Raw genomic sequence first — 15,517 nt, 5'->3', positions numbered from 1 at the left:
CCATAAAAGAATCATGCTTACTCTGATATTTCCCCTGGCTGTGTTTACTGGCTGTCCATCTTTTAACCAGGTTATGGAAGGGCTGGGGATGCCACTGGCTATGCACTGCAGACTCACAGGCTTGTAGAGCACAACTGCTCTCTCAGATGGCTCAGCTGATTTAATGGTTGGAGGAACTGCAAAAAGCACCAGAAACAAAAATGTTGCCTCATTTAAACATGTACATTTAAATATACAGAGGTAAGTGCAGCTTTACTCCTACTTCTAGATCTAGTGGAAGGTGTCCAACCCACCCAATACTATGATTCTATTTCATCTAATCTCGCCTCCAGTTTTTCAACCTGCTAATGTAAATAAACATTTATAGAAACTCTGAGCGCCTTCTTGCCAGCAATTTGATATAAAAGCAGTCTTCTTCTTCCCGCCCACCTTGAGCAACCTACCATGCACTGTAACATCAAATTCCTTTTCATGTTGTCCTGCCTTGTTTTCAGCCACACATTTATAGCGGCCACTGTCTGACACTTGAGCTTTAGAGATGACAAGTTTCTGTCCATTTAATAAGACTTTGTGTCCAGCCTCCTCTCCAACTGGCTGGCCATCTTTGAACCACCTATCAAAACAGAAGTTCCATCCCAGTTGTCAGTGAGAGCAATATCAACAACAATCTTGAAATATGTGCTATTCTATTAAACAGAATGCCTCAGTAACTCTGTTTTCATTTCTAGGGAAGTCTGGAAGCATCATGTATTCCCCTTGTTTGAATGCCATGGATTGAAGGGTTTATCAGAAGGGAATACTGGGGAACAGCCACTAAAGACAATGTCAGAAAGGGGACTGCGGATTTCACTAGAGGCAGAAAGGAATTTCCAAGGCAAAACCAATCAGGGGTAGCAGAAGAAAAGGGTGCATTAAGTCACACTGGCAAAGGACTTAAAAGTTTTGTCTGCTCTTGTTTTCTATCCTCATCTCCAGGATATGGATATTGGCACAACAAACCAAACTACTTTAAAACAAAATCCTGATGTTGCCAAGTGAGTGCCTGATGGTGCTATCAGTGGAGTCAGGAGTTTGTCCTCTACTCATTAACCACAATGGATGAACACAGGTGTCTCAAAAGCTCACCTAATCAACCAGCAGATTTATTTGTACTTTTTCTACTGTCATACCAGTGCCCTTACGTTATAATTGGTGACGGTGTCCCTCTTGCTGAGCAATCCAGCTCCAAAGGGCTATGGAGAATCACAATGTAGCCCAAGAGCTCATCCCCACCTTCCACAAATGGTGGCACTGTAAGAGAGAAAAATCCACCAATACAAAGATTTACACATCAGAAATACCAAACAAGTCTCTCAAATAGCACTGTTAAACACACACTGATTCATTATGAACCACTGCTCCTTTTTGAAGGGAAACATCTGCCCAGTGATATTCTGTGCCTTCAAATCACTGCTCACTTTTTTACTGTTTTTGATTTGGTTGGGTTTTCCAGATTCTGTCAGAAGAACCTTGCGAATGGGTGGGAAGGGGAGGCCTTTTGGCACCCTGTGTCAGCAGAAGGAGAAAACGAAGGTGCAGAGGATCCTCTTCCAGGTCCTCTTTACCCTCTCATCCTCTCTGGGAAGGAAGCACAGCTCCTCCACTATCAAGACCAGTGACATTTACCTGCAAAAGCAGAAGGGATGCTCTACATCTGCATCCAGTATTATGTTCAAGTGAGCAAAACCTAAGAATCAGTTCTTTACAGTTCTCTTCCATGTCAGAAGACCTCAAGACTTTCAGAAGGGACTGCTGAGATACAGACTGTGGTAATGGATTCAAGGGATACAGAAGAGAAAGTATTTTTTTCAGTATTAAGGTTCAAAACCCACACAACACAACTGAAATTCAGAGAAAGATGTCCTCTCCCAGAAGCAACTAGTAAGTGATATTTTTAACAGATTTCTGGGATTTTCTTCTCTGAAGATGAGTAAGAAGATTTTAGAGGCTACTGTGAATAATATTTACCTAACACATGCAAAAAAATCCTTCAGGAACTAAATTGAAAGTAAAAGTCTTCAACTGTTCTGTAGCCCTGGACAGAAAAATTGTGTAGTACCCAGGTTCAGCTAGATACAGAGAGTGACTAACTGATCTCAATATATTAATACCAACAAAAATAAAACCATAGGTTTTATGGAAACTTTTCATCTTGGGTTTATGGGAACCTGATAAATCTGCAACTCACACACCTAAGATTTCAACGTCATACTTGATTTCTTGCTCTCCAGCTATGCTTGTGGCCACACACCAGTACTGGCCCTGGTCAGCCTCGACAGTGTTCAGGATCTCCAGCTGCCTCCCCCCAGCCAAGACATGGAGCTTGTCACTTGCTTTCACTGGAACCCTGTCTTTTAACCAGGTCAGGAGAGGGGGAGGGTTTCCAGCAGCCTTACAGTCCAGCGTCAGGGAATTCCCAGCAACCACCTGCCTGCTGTGGGCTGTGTCAGCATCTCCCTCAATTACTGGAGGAACTGCAAAATGGAAGAAATATATGCCATTAATTCTGTAGCCAAATAATGCATTAAGAGAAAAAGGGTTTGCTCTGCCCACTCTGGCTCCATCGGCCATCATGTCATGCACGATTTCAGGTAAGAATTTGCTGCTGGGCAAGGCAAGGCAGAGCAGTCAAATGATGTAGCTCAGAATTGACCAGCTGTATAAAACAGAGGATATGCAGTACTTTGAGAGGGAAGAACTAGACAAGAAGGACTTAAAGGAGTACACTAAAGATGTCATCCAGAGTGGTTCTTTCAAGTAAGCATTGTTTAGCATGCAGATGTCAGATAGGGAATGGATATATATGGAAAAGAAACAGGTGAGTAGAAGAAAGCATGGTACCAAGGCCAGTGAATGGAGGGCAAGGTTAGGTGGGTTATTGGGAAGGAACTCTTCCCTGTGAGGGTGGGGAGGCCCAGGCATAGGGCACTCAGAGAAGCTGTAGCTGTCCCTGAATCCCTGCAAGTGTCCAACGCCAGGCTAGATGGGGCCTGAAGCAAATCAGGGACAGTGGAAAGCATCCCTGCCCATGGCAGGGGTGGGACTGGATGGGCTTTAAGGTCCCTTTCAACCCACACCATTCTGTGATTCCGTGAAGTCAAGAGCTGTTGGAGAGTCCCATAAAACATAGTCTAAATCTCCCTCCCTGCCAACAGAGGCCAGAATTTAATCAGCCACTGCCAGGCTGCAGAGGCCGAAAAAGCAGTCCAGGAGCTGTCTCTCACCATAGACATCCACACGGAAGAGCTTCTCCGCAGCCCCCGCAGCGCTGCTCACACGACACGAGTACTGGGCAGAGTCTGCCACCTGTGCCCGTGGGATCTGCAGGAACTGCCCTCTGTCCACGTACAGAGCCTGGGGGCTGGAAATCACTCGCTGCCCATCCTTGTACCAGCTGATGGTAGGCACAGGGATTCCCTTGGTTTCACACTCCAGATTTATCAGGCTGTTGAGGAGCACCGATACCTCTGTGGTAATGTTTCCTCCCTTAATACTAGGGGGGACTAGTTCAAAAGACAAAACAATAACATTAAATCCTTAGACCACAATTATGTGCAGATTTAAACAAAACATTAGAATGCTGTAAGAATAAAATATCTTCATCAGTCTTCCAACACTTCCTGCTGTGTTTTGTTTGGTTCTTTGCCTAGCAGAGCTTATCTACCACCTGTACAGTCCTTCAAGGCACACAGGGGGAAAAGCATGAAGAAAACACAACAAAAAGGCCACCAGGCTCCAACATGGTGCCAGGTTAGGACAGTTGGGCCTCCATGCCTCCTGCAATGCATTTGGGTAGCCTTCTTCCCTGTCTCCATCCAAGAAAGAGCCATCCCTGCATGCCTTGGGACGTGCATCCTCCCAGCAAGGATCCTGCTGTTAAAAATACCAAACACACCCAAGAGCCTCCACAGCGGCAGTGGGAACTGCTCCATGCTCCAAACTTTTGAGGATGAAGTCAGTTACTTTGAGACTAAGTATGAGCTTAACAGTCTTGCTTTATGCTCCTATTTTTGAAGCTTTTCAGCCCCATAGTCATTTCCCTTGCTCTCTAGGCAGCAGGACTCGGATTTTTCTAGCAAACAAGCTCTTGTGTAAATCAGCCAGTATAAAGAGTCCATAAATCTCTATAGAAGCAATAAAAATACAGTGCAATTGGCAATGACTAAATTTATGGCTGCTGAAAGGACCAGACACATCTGGCAGACACACTGACTCCTCTGCTGCCAAACATGCTCAGTATATCCACACATTCCTGACTTCCATAGCGGTCACTGAAAACAACACTGCAGAAATGTAAAGCAAAGTGTCTGTGAACAGATGAATCCGCACCCAAGAGAGGTCCTGCAGTTATCAAACCATAATTAAATATTTACTAATTAATTTTTTTTTGTATCAAAACCCCAAATCCACTGAATATGCTGAAACACACCCAGTTCAAAAGCAACGGCATTTCGCTATCAGAGATGAGGAATGGTTTTAATATGGTGTTTTGGGAAAATATCAAAGTCAAAAAAAGGGCTAAACAGCTAAGAAAAAGAACTAGCAAGAATTAGCATTGAGGTTCCTCACTTACTCGGTGAGCTTCTGTTTGTCCAGCCAGGACTAATGAGAAATATAAAAGAGAAATTCCATTCTGCTGTCATAAATTAGTATTTCCTGAAGAACCTGAAATAAATTTACTCATCTGCGAGGATTTTATCTGGGGGGAAGGGGGGGAAGCCATTTTATTCCACTAATCTCAGCCACAACCCCCTGCAAGTCCTCCCAGCATTCTCTTTGTTTCTGATAGAAAAAGGTCTCACCACAACTGGTGTGCAGCCACATTCCTGTGCCTGTGGGTGCTCTGTGCTTCACAAATGTCCCAGATGAGGGAAATAATGCACATTAAGTTCACAGAATCACACACAGTGTTCAGGAACAAATCCATAGCAAGGGAGGACTTGAGAGCTAACAGACTCAAATCCCTACCCTTCAACACTCCTGGCACAAGAATTTCTGAGTCCCATGAAGCACAGGGTGTATCCTGACACCAGGTTAAGAAAAAATAAGGCAAAATGTGCATTAAATCAAAATCTTACGAAATTTCTCCTCCCTAAGACAGATCAAAACAATAAAGACAATGTGATAGTAAAAATTCAGTTGAAACTAACAGCAGAACTTGAGAACACCCTTCACAATGTTTTCCTTTCACTAATTAGAAAAAGAAGCACATAAGCAACATTTCAAGGTGTTTTTCAAGCCTGTGAAGACCACATCCACACTTAACTTTATATGTACAAATACTCAAAAAGGTAATTTTGTGAACACATGATTATTAAATTAATTTACCACACAAATTTTGTAGTATCAGAGACTTAATTTGCATTTGCCTGAGTATCTCTATTCAATAAGAAACATTAAGAGTAAAACAAGAGGATCTTCTGGGATCAGGCATTCCATGAACTTACCGTGGACAGCGAGCCTGACCTCCTTCACTTGTTTGCCAGCAGTGTTGGTGGCACTGCACTGGTAGCGACCCTTGTCAACCCTGCGAGCACTTTTGATGTGAAGAACTTGGTCCCTGTCCAGGAGCTCAATGTTGGGATCACCCAAAAACAAGGGCCTGAAACAGAGACCATTCTGCTTCACAGAATTCTGACCCCACCCTTTCAGCATTAATTTAAACTGAGGGTAAGAAGAAGAGGTCCTTTGGTGGCAGTAATTGTACCATTCAAGAGTGATATTTAGCACTAAATTAAGGGCATTAATCACAAGAATCACCAAGCAGTGATAAGCTACTATGATTAACTCTACTCCTAACTTCTAAAAGAAATCAAACCACAAAAAGTAACTTTGCTCAGACCTCCAGGACGTCAGCATCAGAGTCAGTCACACACCTGACCTCAGCTCCTTTTCCTAATTTATTTAGTTATGCCAGGCCTTTGCTGATAAAAGGTCAACTACTACACAGGAACAGCATATCCATAGCAAAGAGTAAGGAACTGTCACAACAGAGTATCTGTGAGTCCTGACCAGTGCCTATACTGAACTAACCTGCTAAACACCAAAAAACACCCAGCCCAGCTGGGTTTTCAGCTAATATTTAAGAATTTGTCTCCTGGTCTGCTTTCCTGGAAGATGAGATGAGGAATGGAAAACATGCAGACTATAAATGTTTTTAAACACTTACTATATACATACATACATATATATATATATATGTACATACAACCTCCTTTACAGCACAATGCACTAGCCAGCAAAACATCTGATATGACTTCTGTCTATCAGTGAAAAAATCACCTCAGCTAAACAACTGCACTTTAACTAATGATGCACATAAAATAATCCAGGTAGAGTAACTCACAGAATAAACTCAAAGAAATAGTTCTGCTTATCTTGCTTCAACCATCATCTTGCTTCAAAAACCCAAAATCTGCTCTGCAAATGTCAATAATGGGTGAGTTCAGAAAGAAAAATAGGATGTTAAGTTTTGATTAAAGAATTTACCACCTCACACCACCCCAAATTCTGATGGCACTAAGTTAACACTAAGTAGTTAAACACTGCACCTCCTTCCCCTCTGCTCTAGGAGAGGAAGAGCCTGACATAAACCACAAAAGCTGCAATGTACTCACTTGCCATCCTTGAACCAGTGAATGTCAGGCACAGGGAAGCCTTTGGCTCTGCATTCCAGACGGATTTCCTGGTTGAGGATGACTGCCACTTCACCAGGTGTATCTGCACCTATTACACTTGGTGGAACTTAAAAAACAAACATTAAGAAAGGACTAGTATTTAGCCAGGGAAGCTGTGCCCTGTGACTGAAAGGAATGTGGCAGTGGATCTTAATATTCCCTTGAAACACTTTTAGTGTTCACTACAGAGGGGAAATTCTGCAGATCACATCCTGTCTATTGTGACGAGCACTTCCACACCTGCACTGGTGAACTGTACCTGGGAACACCCCTTTGTCACACTGCTCACCCCAAGTACAAAACAATGCACCAAAGCCCAGAAATCAAAAGCAACATTTTGTCTGTGTTGCTACAAGAACGGCAAAATTTAAGCAATCAGTGCTTCTGCAGCCAATAATTCATGGGCAGTGAGTGGAAGAATCTACTTATAATGAGTTGAAATTTATTGGCATCTTAAATATCAGATGTTTTTCCAATCACCAACTAAAACCCAAACCAAATAAAAATCAACCCCAAAGCCATGGAACTAACCAAGTATATGAAGGTTAAACAGCTTCTCAGAACTTCCTGCTACATTTATGGCTTTGCACGAATACTGTCCTGCGTCCTCAGTAGTAGCTTTCAGGAGCTTCAGTATCTTCCCATTGTGTAAAATCTGGAGAGCACTGCTTTCCACAACCTTAGAGGAACCCAAGACATTAGCCTTATGTGATCCAAGCTACAGCAGCCAAGTATCACAGCTGGATTTTTATAAGAAAATGGTAGTTTTAGTGGAATGATAATCTGTTTCCCCTTTCAGTTTCAGCACTAATCTCCTGCCGCAATGCATTCAATATGGTTTGTAGCTCAGCCTAGAGCAGGGAATGGGGAAACTCCAACCAGCAGCAACAGGCAGTGCCAGGAGTGCATAAAGGGACCTCTCCTCATCTTGAACTACAACCTATCAGCTACAGGTAGAAAGAGAGGACTCTAGGATAATCCTGAGAAATTCAATTCTCCTCCAAAAGTTCTTATTTCTCCATCTACAGAATGAAAAAAATGGCAATATTGGTTCCCTCTGCATGGATATGCATCTAAAACACCAGTGGATTGCCAAGGCCAATTCCTAAGGGAATACTGAAAATAAAGAGTTTACATTTGACTTGCAGAATTAATGGATGAGCCGTATTTAGCTGCCTTTTTGTGGAGGTGGTCTTAGAACATTTAAATATACATAAAGACATTTACCTATATTTATTTTGAGTGAATTCTCACACCAAGCCCTCAAAAGTACACAGTTAGATTAACCCCACATACCTGGATATCATCCTTATACCAGGCGGTGACTGGAAAGGGGTTACCAGTTACTTCACAGAAGAGACTTGCAGGATGATGAACGACCACAGATATATTTGTCACCTTATCTTGATCTCTAATTTCAGGAGGAACTGCAAGAAACCTCAATATTATGACTTAAGTCTTCTTATTCCCCCTTCCTCCTTTCCATCCCAGTCAAGGACCACTATAAATCAAAATTTCTCAAACCCTTCTCATTCCCTTCCCAACATTTCCATTTGTCTTTAGGCTTTGGACATCTCTCCCTGCGTCCTTTCTTCTCTTTGCCAAAAAAAAGTCTTCTCTTGCTCAATAACAGACTTTCAGGGAAATTCACTCTAACAGAAGCAACATCCACATTTTAAGAGCATAATCTTAAAATTAATCTGAAATTTAATCTTGAAACCTAGTGTTATTTGTTTGGCATATGAAAGAAGCATATTCCAGAGTCATCTTTCCTCTTCACTGGTCCAGTCATGCCCAAGAATCCCATCTATCATTTGTCCCACTATGAATACAGAAAGAATGGCCTTAAGTGGTGGATTAGTAAATTCCAACCCCACTGAGGAGCCCTGCTGGCACGAGATGGAATTCCTGCTCTTCTCTAAACAAGGACATAATCCTGCTCAGGCATTAGAACTAACTAACTAACTGTCATGGGAAGTGACAGAGTTTCTATTTCCTAACTAGGATTCTAGAAGAAGATTATCAGCAACTAGAAATCTCCTAGTCTGTGTTTATTCTGGTAACTCTTCTCTCATTTGAAATGCAGACCTATCCCTCAATCTCTAAGTTCTACACAAGGGCAGATTTAGGCCATGCAATTTGCAAGAAGAAAACAAGATGCTTTTCCAAGCCAGCTCCCCAAGGGCTATATATATTATTTACCATGGACTTTCAGGCTGTATCTCCTCTGTGTGCTCCCAGCCTCATTGGCTGCCACACAGACATAGTCCCCATTGTCCAAGGGCGTGAGGGCAGCTATGACCAGCAGGGTCCCATCCTCCAGCACCGAGAGCCCCGGCTCAGCCCCGGTCAGCTCCCTCCCGTTCCGCAGCCATTTGATGGCAGGCTTCGGAATACCTGCAAAGAAAAGGGGAAATGGCCACAAAGGCTTCACTCAGCTCAGAACAAGACTGATTCAAACAACTCCTGCTGCTTGCTGGAAGTCTTGCTGGAAGGACAACACACAGGGAGGCCAGGAGCTTCCAAGAGGAAGCCCCAGCTGTTCTAGGATGATTTTAACATTAAACATCTTCATCCTAAATATTGTAAAATCCCTGTTGGCTAGCAATGGCTTTCCACAGGACTTCCACACGCAGTGGTTATTTAAATCACTGCTAGTTTGAATTTTTCCATATAAAGCATACATGGAAAATACTGTGTGGATCAGACATTTTTACAGCAGCGTTGCAATTAGCAATGGTCAGCAGAAGAAGATCCTTTTGTCACTACAAGGGGTAACCAAGACACTCACCTTTTGCAGGGCACGGGAACGCAATGCGCTGGTTGGCCACTCTTTCTTGGAAGGGGCTATTGAATGGAGGGTCTAGGTCCTCAATAGTGGGAGGCTCTGAAAGAAAATTAGACCCAAAAAACTGCTTGATCTCTGCTCCAAATATAAAAATACAATTTGACAATACATAACACTAAGTCTCACTCATTCACACAGGTCACTCCAATAGGTTATTCCAATAACCCTTCTTATGCTGACTAGAATGGGTACTACACAAGTAGTTTCCATTTCAGTGGGAATATTGAGGAAGTAAGCAGTACAAAGAGGCTTTCAAACTTGAAAGAAAATAGTTTTCTTTAAATCTTGCTGTATTTATTTTGAAGGCAATGTTTCTGCATAATCTGAAAAGTATTATTTTAACTGTTTTTTCCACACACCACATATTTCAGTGCTACTGCCATCCTTTGTTCCCCGGTCTCATTTTAAACTCCTGTGCAAACTGAGACTACACATAGAATATTCTTTATAATTAAGTTACTGAGAGTTCTTTCTTGTCTGTAGGAAGCATTCCTCAGCATTTCTATTCCAAAGGGATCAGAATGTTGCCTTTAGATTTCTGCAAAGAAGAAACAGCTCCTGCTTAGCTTAAGTCAGTCATGCTCCATTGACATCTGTCAGCCCCTCAGGTGAGCAGTTACACTACGTATTTAAATTGGCACATTGACCACTTACCCTTTCACCATTTCAACACCATTTTTTAATTTAAATATATATACATAGAGAGTGCATGCTTCTTTTTTTTTTCTTTTTGCAACCTCTCCAAAGATTATTTGCTCATGTTAATTCTCCTCAAGTAACATCAGAACATAACATCTAAACCAGATATGGTTTTTGCATCATGTAACTGCAAGCAAGAGAAAGCCCTGCCCTGCAGGGTCCCAACCCCATGCCAGCCTGGGCCACAGCAGGAGCATGGCCCCAAACAAGTACCTTGCACTTGTACTGTGACCTCCACCGTGTCACTGCCAGCACTGTTGGTGGCCACGCAGGTGTAGATGCCAGCATCAGGGAGCTGGATGCTGCTAATGCCCAGAGCACCATTCGGGCTCTGCAGGAACCTCCCCCCGTCTGTAGGCATGGCACTTGTGCCCTGGAACCAAGAGACTGATGGGGCAGGGATGCCCTGGGCACTGCAGGGAAGCTCCACTCGCTGCCCAGCCTGCACTTTCAGAACTCGAGGCCCACGCTGGATCCTTGGAGGAACTGAGGAAGGCAAGTTTAGTCCACAGAAATGTGAAATAAACAATGTACAGGATCATTCCTAAGGCTGGGAGAGCTGAGGGTGTTCAGGGACACCTCAGAGCCCCTTCCAATGACTAAAGGGGCTCCAGGAGAGCTGGAGAAGGACAAAGGATGGAGGGACAGGACAAGGGGGAACTATTTTAAACTAAGAGTGGGGAGATTCAGACCAGGTATAAGGAGGAAATCTGCAGTGGAGATGGTGGGGAGGCCCTGGCACAGGGTGCCCAGAGAAGCTGTGGCTGCCCCTGGATCCCTGAAAGTTTCCAAGGCCAGGCTGGACAGAGCTTGGGGCACCCTAGGATAGTGGGAGTTGTCCCAGCCCAGGGTAGGGGGTGGCACTAGGTGACCTTCAAAAGTCTCTTTCAACTCCAAACATTTTATGATCCTACGAAATTCTTTTCTATATTTATAATTTTAGAAAACGTTCCTTATTTACTGAAATCAAATGCCCTCAGGTGACTACAGAAGCAGCCCTGCACGTTCTCTGCACAGAATAGTATGGGAGATACCCTGGTGCTGAATTGATTTGAACAAGCCACACTGCACAACTCCCATGAGTACTGTCATATTTGGAGCACACTGGAAGATCTGTGGGTACTGGCTCCTCATAACACAAAATAATTCAAAAGCTTTTATGATAGAGTTAATCACATTTTCCTTTTTTGGCATTTTAATTTCCTTTCCCTAATCCCTGACCTTTGTGCATTTCCAAACACAAGTTCAGACAAGGAGATAAAATATGACTGGAAGTGATTTCACCAGTCCTACAGAATAATATAAATCCACCATAAGTCTTTTGCCACAATGTTGTTTTTTGGGTTTTTTTTCTCCTAAGAATCATTGGCAATAAAAAGACTTTTTTAAAAATGCCTGAAACAGTAACAAGTGACATTTTCCCAGACTTGACACTCTGTGAGTGTTTAGGAGACAGTGGTTGGGCCCCAGTATGGGGAGATCAGGAGAGAGACAAAAGAGCAACATAAGATAAAGGTAAGAAGAGGGAGAGGGACAGGTCCTGGGCTGGAGCCACTGGACACCTTTACACATATCTATGTATTTGTAGGTGTTTATACAATACTTCCTTCCCACAAAATCAGTGAATCACATATGAAGATAATACAAACTGAAAGAACAATTGAGAGGATTTAATGTCAATTAGGAAAAAACTTGGAAAACCTCTTAAAGATGCCCAGTTCCATGTGGAAACTTGCAGATGGCGAACCCCGGAGTTCCAACTTACCATGTACACTGAGCTTCACTGACTGAGTCACATTCCCAGCAATGTTTGTGGCAACACAGATATACATTCCACTGTCTGAGACTTGGGTCTCACTGATCTTCATTGACCCTGAGGGGAGCAAATTGTGTCTGGAAAAAGAAGCAGATAAACCATATAAACACATATGGAAAGGCAAATGACCTCTCCTTACACGCTGCTAATGACTGCTACGAGCTAAAATAACACCACTCTGACCATATCATGCAACTATGACTTGTATTTACTCACTTTTTTTCTAATTCTTTATGGGGCCCCTGTATTCAGAATACATAGCAAATATGTAAAATTTAAGACCCAAATTAAAAAATTTGGTTCTAGATATTTGTAGGACTTATTAAAATGTGATAGAGGCAGAGAAATGGAGCTCTTCACCCTGTTGTTAAAATTTTTTACTAGCTCAGGTCAGCAGGGTGAGAAAGTTAAGACTTTTATTACTGCTCCATCCTGGCAAAAAATGATGTTACACTGATTCAAGATGGAAGACAGGATTTTGATTCAAAACTGCCAGTTCTGGTTTCAGAGGAATTGCCATTATCCCCCAGTAAATAATTAACTACACAACATTAAGTTCTCCCACAGTTCTGGTCACAGATTTGTAACACCATAAGCTACTTAGGCCACCTAAGCCAAAATCTTCTGTAGGAGTCAAAGGTAATAGAGACAGGAAGAGTTAAGTGAAGAGGGAATAAAAAACGACAGCAAAGGAATGACAAGAAGAAGATCAAGCCTGGCACTCAAGGTAACATCCAGAATTGGTGGGATCATCTGTCTTCCTTTCTGTGGCACTAATTAGGACATTATCATAAGGACATAAATGGCAAATATGGGGATTGCAGTGGCTGGAGAGATGAATGGAAGAAGAGTGAAATGTATTTTCTCCAGTATAAAATCTGTCTGGTATTAACAATTCCTCCTCCACTGCCTGCATATTCCCAAACATTTTGGCACTTTTTTACAAGCCCAAAAGACAAATTTCTGCGGCAACTTCTCCTGCTTGATTTTGTCCATTAATTACACACACTTTCTGATAAAAGTTCTTTTGTATCTGATTTGCCTCTCCCTTTGTTTACTGTTCACATTTCTAACAAGATCTTTGGGTGGTCTCAAACAATTCTGTTTGGACTAATCCGCAACTTTTGCTGACATCTGTAAACAATTTTATGGAATGGGCTGAGCTGGACTTCTGTTCCTCTGGACAATTTGGAACTCACCACAACAGCCATGAGCAAGTACTCTAATTTATCAGTGTCTCCTGAGGTAAAATGAGGACAAGTAAGAGACCAAGAATGCAGATTTATTAGTGCATGCAACATGCTCACAGGACACAACAGAAAATCCCTTGTGGATTACTGACAACAAACCAAATCCCTGCACACGAGCCTCCTTCAGCAGACATGGTGGCCAAAGATCTGCTGAGGCTGTCACAGGCTCCCAGGAATGCCTCCAAGGCACAGGTTTGGCCACAAGAGAAAGAGGATCTCTCCAGTACAATTCCTTAGCTCAGACACTGGCTGATTCCATCCACGGGATCACTGGGATGCACCAGCAAGCAGAGTGTGCCTGTGGCCAGCCTTACCAGCCCCTGTTTCATGAACAGAGCTGGTGCCTGGCCCTTCTGAGGGACCCTGAAGAGCAGAAAGCAGCAGAACAGCCTGTGACAGTACCTAGCACTCCAATGGGGAGCATCCAGGGAACAGTCACCTGCTCATCTCCGCTCTTGTTCCGTGCCACATTAAAATAATAAGGGGGAACTCCAACACTGTCCAATACAGCTCTTCATTCTCTAAGGCTGTCAGCTCATAATTTTACAAGTATTTAACTCTGCTTTCACATGTTCCAAAGTCTCTGGTGAGTTTTTGGATCCAAAGCACAGCAAGCAACACACCCTTGTCAGCACACCCAAACATTTATCAATCATCATCATCTGTATCCTACTGGCAGCCCAGGCTTCATGTAAAGCAGACTGTGCTCCCCTGAGCATAAATGTGAAGTACATAAGAAAAGAAACACAGTTTTTGAACTACTATAATCATGCACAGATGATGTGGGTCTCTGGGCACCACCACAGCACAAATACCCAGGATCTCTTTCCTCTTAGCCTCCTGAGACTGGATATAAGCACATACTGGAATAGGAGCTGTGCAACCCTGCACAGGCTTAGCAGGCTTGGGAAAAAGAGTCTCAAGACCCAGTACAACAGGTCAGGCAGGACAAAGTAACACCTTCTGAGTGACCCTGTGGTAATCAGAAACCACACATCCTTCCAAAATGCCAGAAGTTTAGAGGCAATTTCAATTCTATTCTGTTTTCATCAAACATTGTTACCTTGGAGAGAATGGAGATACAAGCTGCATCTCTTTGGCCCAGGTAATTATGGGAGGTGGCAAGCTCCTCACTTCACATGGAAGTGTGACATCTTCCCCTGCAATTACTGAGATCTCTATGGGCTTATCAGGTGCACTTCCTTGCTGGTCTCCAGGCCTGGACACTCTAGGCTTCACTGTAACATGGAACACATTAAGAAGCTGCAATGAATATACCTATTTGTACAAATCTAACACCATACAACATATCTTTTTTTAATCAGGTATAAAGCATTACAATCATGTTTTAATGACCTGTCTGCAATAGAGATAAATCACTGCCATACTGATGTAGAGTGCCTGTAGCTCATACACTGCCTGATGCCCACATGGAACACCACAAATACCAGAAAGCCTGGACTATCCATTCAAAAAGATGGACACAACATTCTTGTAATTCCTGCATGTGCTGAGCTCCGAATTACACAGGTAGTTAGCAACCACTCCCTGAACTGTCACACTAAAGCCCCAATAACTCCAAGCCATAAAAGCATTACAAAGCTCACCTACACTTGGACCAAATTTTAATAACATTGGATTGATGATGACAGGAAGGCTTGGGACTGGTGGGATTAAAGGATCTTCATTCTTCTCTCAGTGGAAAATTCTACTCCCATACAGATGCTTCTTGTCCACTTCCATAAAGCTGAAATTATGCTCAGCCCAAGGTCCGTGAACTCGACAAAGAGAGACAAGGAGGCTTAAAGGGAATTATGATGGCTGAAGGACAGGCCTTTAGGGATCAGCCATGTATAAAACTACCTGGTTTGGGGATCCAAAAGCACTAACTAGAGAAGAGCTCCCATCCCATGTGCCCTAGGTGTATCTAGCTCCCAATGCACTGGATGGGTGACAGAGACACTGCAGCTGAGCTGAGGTGACACCCACCATAGACAGTGAGCTGCACCTTCCTGGTGGCATAGCCAGCAGCATTGGTGGCAGTGCACACGTATTCCCCGCTCTCTTCTCCCCCTGGGGACACCACATACAGGCTTCCATCTGACCCTGCTGAGAATCTCATGTTGCTGGGAACGATTACCTCTCCCTTCTGTGGAAAGAAAAATAATAAATGTCCACAGTGCCTGGA

General features: G+C 43.1%; 1 protein-coding gene across 1 annotated transcript in view; it reads right to left on the bottom strand.

Annotated features, from left to right (window-relative positions):
* The window catches only part of HMCN1 (hemicentin 1), a 162,797-nt gene that overhangs the window by 76,534 nt on the left and 70,746 nt on the right, over positions 1 to 15,517 (bottom strand). Inside the window, exons 21-35 of the mRNA XM_062497861.1 lie at positions 15,319 to 15,478; positions 14,393 to 14,567; positions 12,029 to 12,156; positions 10,477 to 10,749; positions 9,508 to 9,603; positions 8,919 to 9,113; positions 8,013 to 8,143; positions 7,248 to 7,395; positions 6,657 to 6,783; positions 5,487 to 5,641; positions 3,264 to 3,542; positions 2,232 to 2,513; positions 1,182 to 1,290; positions 444 to 613; positions 22 to 176 (exon numbers count right to left, since the gene is read on the bottom strand). Of these exons, the coding sequence (XP_062353845.1) occupies positions 22 to 176; positions 444 to 613; positions 1,182 to 1,290; positions 2,232 to 2,513; positions 3,264 to 3,542; positions 5,487 to 5,641; positions 6,657 to 6,783; positions 7,248 to 7,395; positions 8,013 to 8,143; positions 8,919 to 9,113; positions 9,508 to 9,603; positions 10,477 to 10,749; positions 12,029 to 12,156; positions 14,393 to 14,567; positions 15,319 to 15,478 (2,583 nt within the window). The remainder of the gene's footprint in view (positions 1 to 21; positions 177 to 443; positions 614 to 1,181; positions 1,291 to 2,231; positions 2,514 to 3,263; positions 3,543 to 5,486; positions 5,642 to 6,656; positions 6,784 to 7,247; positions 7,396 to 8,012; positions 8,144 to 8,918; positions 9,114 to 9,507; positions 9,604 to 10,476; positions 10,750 to 12,028; positions 12,157 to 14,392; positions 14,568 to 15,318; positions 15,479 to 15,517) is intronic.

The sequence above is a fragment of the Cinclus cinclus genome, chromosome 8 (assembly GCF_963662255.1).
Source record: "Cinclus cinclus chromosome 8, bCinCin1.1, whole genome shotgun sequence".
Classification (NCBI taxonomy): Eukaryota; Metazoa; Chordata; class Aves; order Passeriformes; family Cinclidae; genus Cinclus; species Cinclus cinclus.
Note: the sequence above shows the minus strand (reverse complement) of the source record. Positions and strands in the feature narration are given on the sequence as shown.